Here is a 13,374-nt window from a genome sequence, read left to right on the forward strand (position 1 = left end):
ATTTGTGCAACTTCTAAATTTTTTTTACCATCACAGTCTTTAAATCTCTTGTTCTTTACAAATAGTTAAAGTTCTGTGCCAATTGAAAATTCAGTTTCATTTCATTTAAAGCCACTGTATTTTACTAAGTGAAGTACAGAATGATCTGTATATGAAAAGTTTAGTTAGAAGTAGAAAATATTTAAGTATTCCACTACTAATTCTTTCAATTCCAGTTCAAGCTTAATTATTCTAATTCAGATGGAGTGATGAATTTGGGGGTAAAATGGAGACGTGGAGTACCTGATGATCTCTTTCATATATTGAGAGTTTTAAATACTAAGGCTTGTTCTCTTAGTGTCTGACAAAACTAAATATAGGCTCTTCAGGAAAATATGTTTAAGAGAAGAACATAAATGTTCTGCAGGAGCAAAACGGGATGGCCACGTATTCAACAAGTGTTTATAAACAGGATTACACAGTAACTTTCAAGATAAACTCCCTTCTAATGTCTAATTCCTCCCTGTCTTCTGCTGCAGAGCTTCCTGATGGAAATGCAATGAGCAAACATGATCAGCAGTCATTCAGCCAAAGATTTATTATCACTGTCTTTAATTCCTTACTGTTAGACTACACTGTTACCAATCCTTACATTCTCAGTTCCATTTGTATCATAAATAGTATTTGATTCCTTCCTCGGGGTACTGGCTGCCTCTGGCTTTCATTTCTGGCTTTTTTTTTTTTTTTGGTTGTTGGTTGACTGTTTTTTGTTTTGTTTTTCCCTTCTACCTTTCCCTTTCTCTGATTCTTCTGCCCAAAACTCTCACAAAGGGAAATGTAGATTTATTCCTCTCTTTAAATATTTTCTTTCCCTGTCCTATGAGATTTTTCTCCTGGCACAGATCCATTTTTTGTTTGTTTTGCTCCTTTTAACTCTTCTTTTACTGACACCCATAGTCTGTGTTGGCATCTGTGTCATGTCTGCTCTTTCACTTTCCTCCTTGACCTGCTGGCCAATTGTCCTCCTTTTATGCCAAAGCTTGTTTTATTTTTGTTATGCAGTAATTTTTCAACCTCTTGAATCCAGTTTATTGCTTCTCTCCACAGTGTCTAATGACCTTCTTTTGAAGAAAGCTCCAAACCAGGACTCCATCCTCATTACTGACTCACTGTTTACCTAAATGTCGCTGCTCATCTGTATGTGGCTCGAATATTTTATAGTTTACTTATAAATTCTTTTATTTCTATTTGTACTGTATTCAGCTCAATTAGAGGGTTGTTTTATGAATAGGATTGTGAACTACTATGAAAGTCCAAATAACTGATACACCTTTGATCCTTCCTTCCTCACCACCCTCTCCCTGGGTATTTGACCAGATCAAATTATGTAGGTTATAGGTGGGATTGATAATAAGTAGCATTTTAAAATGGCACAGCTAGTTATCTGCAAATGTTGGCTTACAAATTTGCATTGTGCTAGAAATTTAAAGCAGAGTTTTGCTAATCTTTCTCATGTGAACTGACCTACTTAAGTCAGTGGAGTGCTAATATTTGCCACACAGTAAGGATTTGGCTCATAATCTTAGGGAAAGCATTTGCATGCACACTGGGAATATTGTCTAGGGTTTTTGTTAAAGGCTTCCTCCTCATTCCTTATGAGACTTTTTTCAAATAAAAATAAGAAGAACAAGGTAAGTGTGATTTGACCAGATGTGATGCCTAAGGAAGTTGTCCATGAACCTCTCTAAAGGTGAGTGGAGAAAATGATCTCTGGATGGGAGTTACAATTTTGACTTCACCAAAAAATGTCCACTTGGCTCCTAGGAAAAAATGGAAGCACCTCTAACTGCATAAATTACACCTAACAAATGACCAGTGTAGGCTCTAAATGACAGACAATGGAAATTGTAAAGTTTGAACTGATTGAAGACAAATAAAGGACAGTCCTTGGTAAGTTTACATGGAAGGGCAGGAACAACAAGAAGGGCAGGATTCTCTCAACCACTGTAGAAATTGCAGACACCTTGGCCATAGAAATGTAGAGGTATTTACACAGAAAATGGTTCCAATGGGTTTTTTTACAGACTGTCAGCATGACATTTTTGAGATTGTACTCATCATTTGCATAATGTATTATCTGCTTCTTTTCAATAATAAATGTTCTATATAATTCTTTTTCTCAGAAAAGAGGGACATATGTTCATTTTATGTGTATTTGCAGATACAAGTTGTTCCTATGCATTTTTACTCAAATGTGCTGCTTGATTTTTGGGATCAAATGCCCTGCAGGGTGACATTTCTTTCTGTTTTAGGAGTCATTACAGTAATAGGAGGAAGCTTCTCAGTGTTACCTTCACAGGAGAATCCACACTGTAATACACCAGGAACAAAAGGAAGGCTAAAGAAAGCCTCCATTCCATGTGGGATGCAGGGGGAAAAATTAGTGACAAAGAATGAGGAAATAGATTAGGTACCTAATGCCTTCTTTGCCTCAGTCTTTAATAGTAAGGCCAGTTGTTCTTGGGTACCCAGTCCTTTGAGCTGGAAGACAAGGGAGCAGAGTGAAACCCCCATAACCCAAGGGGAAATGATCAGTGACCTGCTGCACCACTTAGAGCCACACAAATCTATGGGGCTGGATGGGATCCAGCTGAGGGGATTGAGGGAGCTGGAGAATGTGCTCACTGAGGCACCTTCCATCATTTACCAGCAGCCCTGGGTAACTGGGAGGGGTGGATCCCACTGGACTGGAGGTCAGCAAATGTGAAGCCCATCAATCAAATGGGTTGGAAGGAGGATTCAGGGAACCAGGGGCCTGTCAGCCTGACCTCAGTGCCAAGGAAGGTCATGGAGCAGATCATCCTGAGCACGTACAAGACAATTAGGGGATCACATCCAGCTTGCATAGGTTCATGAAAGGCAGGTCCTGGTGACCTAGTTCATCTCATTCTGTGGTGAAGTGATCTTCTTAGTGGATGAGGAAAAGGCTGTGGATGTTGCCTACCTGAACTTTATTAAAGTCTTTGACATGGTTTGCCACAACATTCTCCTGGAGTAACTAGCAGCACTTTACTTGAATGGGTGTTCTTTGCTGGGTAAAAACTGGCTGGATGGCTGAGCCCAGGCAGCCGTGGCTGGCAGCTGGTCACCACTGGAGTTTTTGATTTGCTGGAGGGCAGGAAGGCTTTACAAAGGGATATGGACAGACTTTTAAAGGCCAGGCAGTTTGCACAGATGCTGAAAGGAGGTGTCTCCTTGACCCAGACTGGTGTAAGTGTTATGTTAAATAATTGAGTAAACTGGCTGTTTGTTGTACTCCTTGCCAAGGATTTGGCAGAGTTGGGAATTAGTGTGCAGTTAGTTATGCTCATAGACCCTTTTGTCTTTGGAAAAACAAATCCAAAGTGAGAACACAACGCGTCAGGGAAGAGCAAGATAAACCAGCTCCATCACACAGATTAGAACCATTCTGTCCAAACTAAATATCAGCATCTGCAAGGCTTCCTTCCTGTTTTCTGAGGAGGATAGGGCAGATACTGGAGAGCTGTGGGTACTGCCACAGTAGTGACTGACGCTGTCAATGCAGAAAAAAACATTTCTAGTATTGTCACCCCAAAAACCCACCTATGTGTAAAACATGTTCTATATAGGTGCAAGTACTGAATAACTTCTCTTACTTTCCCACCTGCTCAAATGTGAAGGTTTTACAGTATTTACTTGGCAGGCTGGAGATGTTTCTGTTTTATTTTGCTTTATTAATGAAAAAAAGAAGAAAGTAATTCTGTTGCTATTCTTCTTTTCCTCCAAACCTTGCTTAATCCGGAAATTAGATGTTTATCCGTGAGCAGGTTTTTACATAGTCCTCTACTTTTTTCAAAGTCACATGCCATGTTTATAGGAATAGCAGGGTACTTGAATTTTCCTTCAAGGGCTGTATGTCCTAGTTCATTAGAAAGAAAGAAAGATAAACAAACACCAAAAAATGATAAAAATTGATTCAGTGTTATACAAAATACTGTAGTAATGCTGACAACTGAATTGTACTTTCCATGTTCAATTCCAGGGCCTAAAGCACATGATTCTTTCTCCTAAATTGGTTTTGCGGTTGTGGACTCCCTTATCATGCTCTAGTGGTGGTTTTGGTATACAGCCATTTGTTTTCTGTTCAAATATTTAAACTTTAGTGGTGCTTACCTTTTCTGAATACATACTTTCTGCAGCAGACAGTTTGTGGTTTCTTGAATAGATACTAAAAGCTAAAGGAAACTGCTTGTCCATTCAGTTGAAATAATCTTGCTGTAATATAAACCATTAAGAATTTGGACTAAAGAGCAAGCTTTATTTTATAATGCAAGTGAGTAATTTTCCTCTTCTAATTATTTTCGTATTTCTGAGTATACATATTTCAACACTGCTTTTCTTAGATGATGGGATAATGAACTGAAAGAGTAGCAGGTTTAAGAAAACCAGTGACCTGCAAGCATTCCCTTTGTCCAGCTTTTCTTTCCTGTACAGGGAAGCCAGAGAGGTTGTTTCTAAATACTTTGTAATTTTACATTTATCTACAAAACCGGGGGTAAAAAAGATAAATACCAGTTATTTTATCTTACGTCCTCTGAAGGGTTGCCTTGCCTCTGGCGGATCCTTTTGCACAGGCAGATATTTGACAATTTCGGTAATATTTACAGAGGCTGACATTGAACGACTGTTGCTTTTGCTGCAGATGACAGCACGGCTAGCACAGAATCGTGGCCGCATGTTCGTGTGCAGTACGTGTCGATGCAAACGCGTTTAATCAGCTTGAAGTTTCTTCTCCCTCACGCCCTCGCTCAGTTTTTCTCGTTGCCCACCTCCCCGGCAGAAGCGCTGAAATGATTACCTGCAGTGTCATTTTTCACTTTGCTCCATGCAGATGCGGTGCGGTTGGGCCGCGGGCGGCGGGCGGGGAGGGGCCAGCGCTGATGCAGCACGGGCGTGTGACAGCGGCGCGGCTCGGCTCGGCTCGGCTCGGCTCGGCTCGGCTCGGCTCGGCTCGGCTCGGCTCGGCTCGGCTCGGCTCGGCTCGGCTCGGCTGCGGGCGGCTCGGCTGAGCCCCGCTCTGCCGGCATCGCTGCAGCCCCGCTCGGCTGAGCCCCGCTCCGCTGAGCCCCGCTCTGCCGGCACCAGCCGCTGCTTGTGCTTGTGCTCCGAGTACCTGGCGACACAACTGGGCTATTCTTTAACTCTGCGAGAAGTGCCTCTATTCCCTTCACGCGAGCTCCCTACTGGCTTTCTGCATCCGTAATCTCTCGGAGCCTTTTCTCCCTCCGGCTTTCTCCCGCTACTTCTTTTTCCTTTTTTTTTTTTTTTTTTTTTAATTTTTTTTTTAATTTTTTTTTTTTATTCGCCCCCCCCAATCTGTGCTGCCTCAATAGCTCTCATTATGCTGTGCTCAGTGGCCCGGTGTGTTCCCCGCCTCTGCTAGGCAGTGGCAGCATGGATGGTGCTCTTGTGACGACCTCTGCTGATGCTATCAGTCCACTGCGGATAGGCATGCTGAGTAATCCTGCTGTAAATGGGCGAGGACACGGACACACGGAAAATTAACCACAGCTTTCTGCGAGACCACAACTATGTGACTGAAGGTAACATAAATACTGTCATTTTCCTCTTCTTGCATTGCGTATTCTGTGCCAGGAATGCACTGTCATGTTTGGAGATGTAGGCTGTTCCTTTTTTTCCTTTTTTAAACATGGGGAATTTCAAGGCGTTTTTCTGTGGGATGCAGCAACAGAATCTGTCTGAATTTGCTGAATCCCAAAGACGTTCTGTCATGCTACAGCAGTACATGAAACTACACGGGCTGGAGAAGGTTTTGCATTGTGCTGAGTTTTTGCTAGTGAGGTGTGCAGCACCTGGCACTGGATGCACAGTAGCTGCAATGTAGAAGATTGGAAGCACTTGATTACTTTAGAAAAAAAAAAAAAAAGAAAAAAAATGAAGAAAGGTTTGAAAGCACCAAAGTAAGAAAAATAATTTGTAAAGTTAACTGTTTGCTGATGTAATAAAGGTTATGCATCTCATTTTGGTAATTATATCCTGAGCATTACAGACATTGCTCAGTTGATTGTTCCCTAGAGAACTGTATACATTTAGAAGGCATTTAGAAGGGATACATGAGCATCATCTTGTGAAATGCTTCTGCCTTCTTTTCATCCCCTGTGTCTGTGCAAGGTACATGAGAAAAGGCACCTTCATTTTAAATTCAGTGACTTGCAGGTTATTACATAAAAAGGAATTTTCCTGCAGGTGACATACATTAAATGCTGAGAGAATTTACCTTGAGAATGTGAAATGGTTGGGTCAGGTATTGGTCTATATTTCATTGCCAGAAAGTTGGTTTACAAGTAGGCCATTTTAAGATTGATTGAACAGGAGAAATATGTTCATAGGTGCTTGACTTTGCAAATATATTTGTATGTACAGTTTTAAGAGCACTTTTCAGCAGCAGAAACAGTAACTCAATGTAGGCTTATATAATATGAATGTACTTAACATCAGGGTCAACCAATACTCCTTGAGACACAGTGTCCAGATTCTGTCGTCATTTGATCAATGCTCAGTCACTTAATACTCCCATGCTGCATCCTGAAATGTGATCAGCTGATGCTCTCTTGACTATTGATGATTTGAATTGTTTTACATTGGAGAAAACAGTAGAATGATTTTGTCATACTGGGACCACAAGGCAGATTTTTCAGAAGAAAGATTAAAAATACTGTGTACTATAACTGTTACCAGTGACTGGTGTAATTGCTTGCTAATCTTGCCTCTAGGACATTCTTTGCACTCTGGTTCACGTTTGGGTGCATTTTCAAATTTGTTTTGAAGTTTTGGGTAATTTTTTCTTTTCCAGAATGGTGATTTGTGTTTTGAGATGTGGTCACTTGTTTTCAGAAACTTTGCTTAAATTTGTAAATTCATGCTGTGGATTCTGCAAAATGCACAGTACAATTACTGCAGTGTACTTGATACATGGTGAATTTCAGATGTGCAGCTATGTTAACAATTGAATTTTCAAGCCTCTCTGTTTTGTAATCTGAGAAAAATAATTCCTTATGGATTTTGCAAATCGGTATGTCATGAGTGTTCTGCAAATTAGATGGAGATTTTTAGTATTTTTTGTGATACTGCTGTGGCAAGTGTTAGATTTTTCTCATGTTTTGTCTTTACTCCATACTTGGATCATAAGGATTGGATGTTCTTCTGTCATTGCACATGGAGGGGCTTGTCTGAAATGGGTCAAAATTCAATTTGAATATCAGTGCTGACCTGTATTATATTTTCCTTGTGATCAGAAGTCTCATGCAATATGTTTGCATCTGTTCTTGAAATCTTCAATGGCAAAGTGTTAGTTTTTTATCTCAGACTAGTGTAATTGTTGTTGGGAATGCAGAGTTTGTCAGGTGTAATAGAATTCTTCACATCTGTTATATCTAACATTGCTACACCTTTTAAAAGGTCTTGGAAATCATGAGGGAATGGATTTATCTGTGAAATTTTTCCAAGGAGACCTTCAGCTCAAAGAGGAGCATCACGAATTTTAATTTCTCATTGATGCACTTTGTTTAAAATGCATGATGAATACATTAGTTAAACTGGTGCTTAAAATGTGCTTTGTTTGTTCTTCTGTGTGATTTTGTATTTTTTTTTTTTTGGTTTAAAGATTTGGCTTCATGAAAGAACTTTAGGACTCCTCATCTGTAAAGGCCTGTAGTCCTTTCACAGGCCTTGTATTTGGTCCTGTGACACCTTAAGTGCAGTATGTAGCAACAATAGAAAGGCAATAATGTGTTACCTTGATATACTTCTTTGGGGTCTAATCCAAGTTATTCTTTGGTTTTCATAATCTACCACTTAAAATTAAGAAATGCTTTATGTTGTATCCAGTGTATTAGAGAAGTTACCAATTCATTGTTGTTCATGAATAAACAAAATTTTATCTCATTTTCAGAGTATTAAAATCTTGGTAAGTGGTGTCCTCTGTGTCCTTGCTATTCCATGCAGCAGACTAAATTAATTTACAAAAGGAGGTATTTCTAACCCTTATTATGTAGTTTCTTCCTCTAACTATTCACTGAGGAAAGCAAAGCCAGCAATAATCATGAAGATGTGGGTTAACTATAGCATTACTTTACTTCTCTTCCTGTTCTACTTTTTCAGTGATTTCAAAAAGCCCAAACAGTCAGATGACATATGAATTCAGGGTAAAGGAAAGCTGTGAGCCAAATCTGATTTGCTCTGCTCTCGCCAGTGGACTGACTGTGTTCCTAACAAAACTGCTTGCTTGAGCAAAGTCAAATTTCATCTCATTAATAGGTCATTATTTTCTAACATTGGGATTGTCAGTAAAAAATGTTTCTCTAAGTTGACTATAGAAAATTGGATTTGTTGTTATGCTGTTTCTGGTAATAGGCATTATAGACACACACATGACAACAGTGACTACCTGGCCGTTTCTCCTGTTGCATAGGCACAGCTACAATATGACATTACAACAAGCAGAATGTGAATAATGTTTTCATTTAAAGTCTTTATGTTATGATTGCACAATGGAAAAAGGTGTTTTAATTCCAGCTGCAATGTAAAGTAATTTTTTCAATAATCACTTTCAAAAGTAGTTGATGAAGCAAACTGCTTTAATTGGAGTTGTTTGTGTGACGAAAATAGAAAAGATCTGGTAAGACTTGTAAAGAAATGGAGAAAAAAGATCTGAGGCTTATAAAATGTGAACTGTGAGGAAAGATTGAATTTCTTTGCAAAGGTGGTGAAACACTGGGATACATTGCCTAGGGAGCTTGTGTAATTTTTATCGCTAAAGTTTCTAAAAGCAGGTGACATAGATGTCTGTAAGAAATGACATGAGGATAGCTGAGCCTCCCGTGGGGCAGAGGAATGGACCAGATGACCTCTGAGATCTGTTCAGGCTTGTGATTCATTGCAGAGCTGTGTTTTATCTTAATTGCCTTTTGCACCACAGCTGTGGGAGCCAGCTGCCCAGGAGGTGTTGGGTCAGGGAAATGTGTTATTTCCACAGCAGCTGCAGGAGCACTGAGGAGAGAGCAGAGGCACGGGAAGAGAAGATGGGTTGGATGGGAGAAACATGATCCTTCTTTCCTGTACACAGTCTGTTGGGGAGAGGGCAAGAAAATTGTGAGTTGGGAGAAGGGGGATAAAAGAGGTTTCTGTGCTTTAGAGGGCAGAGGATGTCCTTCAGTCCCAGAGTTCCATTGATGTTACCTGTGCTTAAGATTAATGGTAAAACTGGCAGCACTGCTGGTGCACTTTGCTGTCTCAGGGCCTTGGGATCAGCCACACAGGATCTGGCTCGGAGCAGTGAATTGCCTGGTATGGCTGCTGTATTCCTGGTAGGGGTGAAAAGTTGCAGGAATCAATGGTGCCACTCTCTTACTCAATGACAAGGTTAATTCAGTTACTCTATATTTTACTGATTTAACAATTGACAGAAATAATGAACAAAATTCACTATTCTTGCCAAACTGTATTAAAGGATGTATTTCACCTCCATGATCTCTAATTTATTTGGAGAAATGCTTCTCTGGTGAGTGAAGGCATATTGCAGGCTGCATGCAGACAAGTCTAGCATATGAATTGATCTCTGCCTTTTTATGGAATATCTCTGTTTTGGAAGGAATAAAAAGTTGTTCATACTTCCAGTTTCTGGAGAGATACAGGTTCCTCCCTTGGTCTAGGCCTGCAAATGCAAGTGGAGCCAGTGGAGTTGCAGTGGGGCAGAAGGTGACATGCACTATCTAGTCATTTATATGGCCAAATTGTGCCATTTGGTTCCATAGGGCTTAACTTCTGTGAAAAATTTAATCATATTAATGGTGTATTAATGTTCTCAAATATATTTGAATAATAATGAGAATTAGCAGTGCAGTATAAAACATACTGAATCATAACCATGTGAAATGTTTATTATAGAGAATAAAGGAACCCTTTTTTTTCTTAATGATTTTAAAGAAAAGTCCTCTGCAGATAATGAAAACAGATTTTGGGGCCTTTTTTGTGCTTTAATGAAAGAAGTTAGTATCTTTCTTCTTCAGAATCAAAATTAGAGGAAATTATCAATTTTCATCTGCCAAAAATAAATTTATTTATGAGCTTTTCTTTCATAAACATGTAAAATATAATTTGAATTAGACCGGAGGTGTTAATTGGATTAATATAGCAAACAAGTATCACACTGCTGGCTCAGGCTCACCACTGGTCAGTCTAGATCATTGATTTCTCCTTATTAAGAAAAGTACAAGAGGTAACTATTCCTCTTAACCTTTGGCAATCCAGGATTCATGTTGTGCATGTTGATGATTTTAATCTTTTTACAGAACTAATTTAGAAACAGTTTTAGAATTACCCTGGAAATTATTGCTCGTTCTTAGTCTAGTTGCTTGTGTTATTTATTTTTTTCCTTGAGTGGAGTGTGAATAGGGGTAAACCTTGTTAAAACATAACTTTGTCCCTTGTTAAACAGGATATAGTTGTGTCTTTCTGTGCATGGATTTGGTTCTTTTATTCTCAGTGGTATTCAGATGAATGTTGTGGGTAGCCTTGAAGATTTGGATTAGTAAGGTTTATTCCATCCAAGTGACGTTGCTGACTCTGTAATCTTTATTCATGCAGCTTATTTGGGTGAAGCCATGGAGGCAGAGCTGGAGCGTTGCTGTCACACTGGCTTGCACTGCTCTCTGATCTGTTTGTTCACTCACTCAAACCTGCAGCTGGATGTGGGGTTCAATATCCAGGAAAATCAAACATTGGTACTGCTTGAAGCTTGGATCTGCACAATACAGATTTTAAAGGCAATGTCTGTATGGGTGACATGGGCCAGCAGTTCAGTCCAACAAGCCCGGAGAAGGCAGTAGAGAAACAGCCAGAGTGAATTACACTGTCAGCAACACTTGTGATGCACTACCCACTACCTGTTCAAAGTACTCCATTCATACTACATTTATTTGGCTCATAATATTGTTGTCTCTATTATGCTTGCTAAATGTATTTGATGAAGAAATCACAGGTCAAGCTTGAAGTTAGGATGGTTAATCCTAGGCTGGGACTTTGGAGTTTCTTAGTTTGCTGTTCCCAGGATTCCCAACGTGTCCCAGGACATGTTTCAAAGGCATGCAGTTAACTTGGTTTGGATCTTCATTTAATGTTCTCCACATGAAAGTTATTCACCAGTGTCACCTGTACCTTTTAAAGCTTTATCAAGTGTGATTAGGCTGGGCTGCAATCTTCCTGTTTACATAGGAATAAATCTCTGATGCTGGATCAGTGATTTTGGTGGGTTGCTCTTAGGGACTGATGGCAACCTTGGCTCTCTTTTCATTCATATGTAATCAGCAGATCATCTTGCAATAATAAATGAATTTTGTTGCACTATAGTGCTAGAGGTCCTGGAGAAGTGAATAAGATGTATTAACCAAAGAAAAGAACCATCTAGAATGTTAGCTAAAGCTGAGCTCCTTCCATGACAGTGACAACAAGGAGCTGAAAAAGAACATGCTTGTGCCAATCTGGAGATTTTCCAGGTGCCAGCAGACGAGAAACATTATAAATAGAAATGTGTATAGTATATTTCACTAATAGATTGAGCTACAGATAAGCCTTAAAAACAGAAGTTCAGGACATGAACTGTGCAATGTGTGTGTAAGATAAAAAGCGGGCATAGAAATATGATCCATGAAAACTCACTGTCTCTGCCAGATTTTTTTCTAATTGAAACTGACAATTTAAAAGTATTGAATGATGTAAAACTAAACAACATTGTGCAGGTAGAGTCAGTGTCACTGGTCACCATGGGAGCAGTTTATTTAGTGTATGTATCATTAGGAAAACTGTACTTAGCAGTATATTTTCTATATGTTTTCCATGTAAACCTCAGGCATTTCAGCAATACATCATATATTTAAATGGTGAATTTAGAGAATGGAAAATGTTGCTCTTGCATCAGTTTAAAATGTGAAACACTATACAATAACACTGAATATTTTATAATGAAGAAGAGCTGACTGTCTTTTATTACAGCCATAAAAAGGTAATCCATCCTTACTGTTTACATTGTGTTACTACATCATTTCTAGTTGTATCCTTGAAACTTTCCATCAACAGTTTATTTAATCACCATAGTAAGCCTTTGTCTCAAGGACTGTGTGCTAAGAGAACACGAAGTATTTGCTGGCTAATCTCAGGCTAATTTCCCTGTGTCCAGGGAAAGGTAATAATCTCAGGAAATTAGATAAAGTTATTATGGGGACTTTTGGGATTTTTTAAACAAGAAAGGGCTTTAAATGAACTTATAGCCATGTTGAGGCACTTTCCTGATCAACTATTTCCATAATTCTTAGGTTAATGCTAAGTTTGCCCTTAGTCATGAATGTGGTCTATTTTACTGGTTCTTGATAAACATTCCTCAGTTCTTTACCAAGAGCAAAAGTCCCACTGATCAAAGCAGCCTTTATATATGTTGAGTTCCTTTGCTCAGGAGTGTTACCTTGCTGAAAAGCTCTTGTTCGTGTTTTTATCATTGCTTTAATGCAAATAAAAGCAGACTGTATTTTTCCAGTGAAAGACAAATAATAAAAATGTACATAAAGATATTAGATTCCTAATAAAATCTCAGCACAACATGCCATGCAGTTCAGTGACTTTTGTGAATTATTAATATGACAGGGTTTGGGATCTGTATTGTTAAATATAGCAGTGTTCATTTCCTTCATATTCACTGATCCATCTGTTACAAAAAACAGAAGAAAAGGATGCAAACATCTGTGTTATAATGACATTTATGTGTTTTACTTAAGAGTACAGAAGAACGTAAAAGACTTAAGAGTTGGTTTATTTTTCTCTAATTCAACTCAAGTCTGATTTGTACTTAGTTACTGTTACCATACTTCTTCCTGTTTGCAGTGATTTTGTTGTTCGTGTGACTCAGGTGTTGCAAATAGTCAGTGACTACACAAAATAATATCATTTGCATAAACTATGAGGTTAATGCTGCCCGTGGTAGTACTATTTGCATTTAAGACAGCAATAACTTGCTCTACCAGTTTCTGGGCCGGTTTCTAGAAGAAATAAAGATCATCAGAGTTAAATTAAAAGTAAATGATTGTTTATTTCCTTCTCTCAGTTTTACTCCATATTATTTCTCCTTATTCTAAGATGCTAAATGAACATTTCAAATAGAAACTAAAAATAATTTTCAAGCAATGAGCTGATCACCAATTATCAGTAATTTATTTCTAAACTTTCATCCAGTCAATAAAACATCATGTACTGTTTGAGAGATTTGAATTTATGATAGAACCTGACACAAGGTCTTTAATAAGTGTA

At 38.8% G+C, this 13,374-nt stretch overlaps 1 protein-coding gene across 10 annotated transcripts in view; it reads left to right on the top strand.

Moving 5' to 3' along the window:
* PPP2R2C (protein phosphatase 2 regulatory subunit Bgamma) overlaps positions 1 to 13,374 on the top strand; it is a 191,262-nt gene that overhangs the window by 52,400 nt on the left and 125,488 nt on the right. For 3 of the 10 annotated variants that reach the window (XM_088163107.1, XM_088163109.1, XM_014895327.2), the window contains exon 1: positions 5,119 to 5,603. The exons of 1 other annotated variant lie outside the window; for it this stretch is intronic. Coding sequence is in view for 2 of the 9 variants with exons in the window: in XM_014895327.2 (XP_014750813.1) it covers positions 5,534 to 5,603 (70 nt within the window). In the remaining 7 variants the exon portion in view is untranslated. Of the gene's footprint in view, positions 1 to 4,873; positions 4,897 to 5,117; positions 5,604 to 13,374 lie in introns of those variants that run through there. 6 more of the 10 variants (XM_088163108.1, XM_088163104.1, XM_088163103.1 and 3 more) reach the window with 3 other exon arrangements.

The sequence above is a fragment of the Sturnus vulgaris genome, chromosome 4, assembly GCF_052056855.1.
Source record: "Sturnus vulgaris isolate bStuVul1 chromosome 4, bStuVul1.hap1, whole genome shotgun sequence".
NCBI classification, from domain to species: Eukaryota; Metazoa; Chordata; class Aves; order Passeriformes; family Sturnidae; genus Sturnus; species Sturnus vulgaris.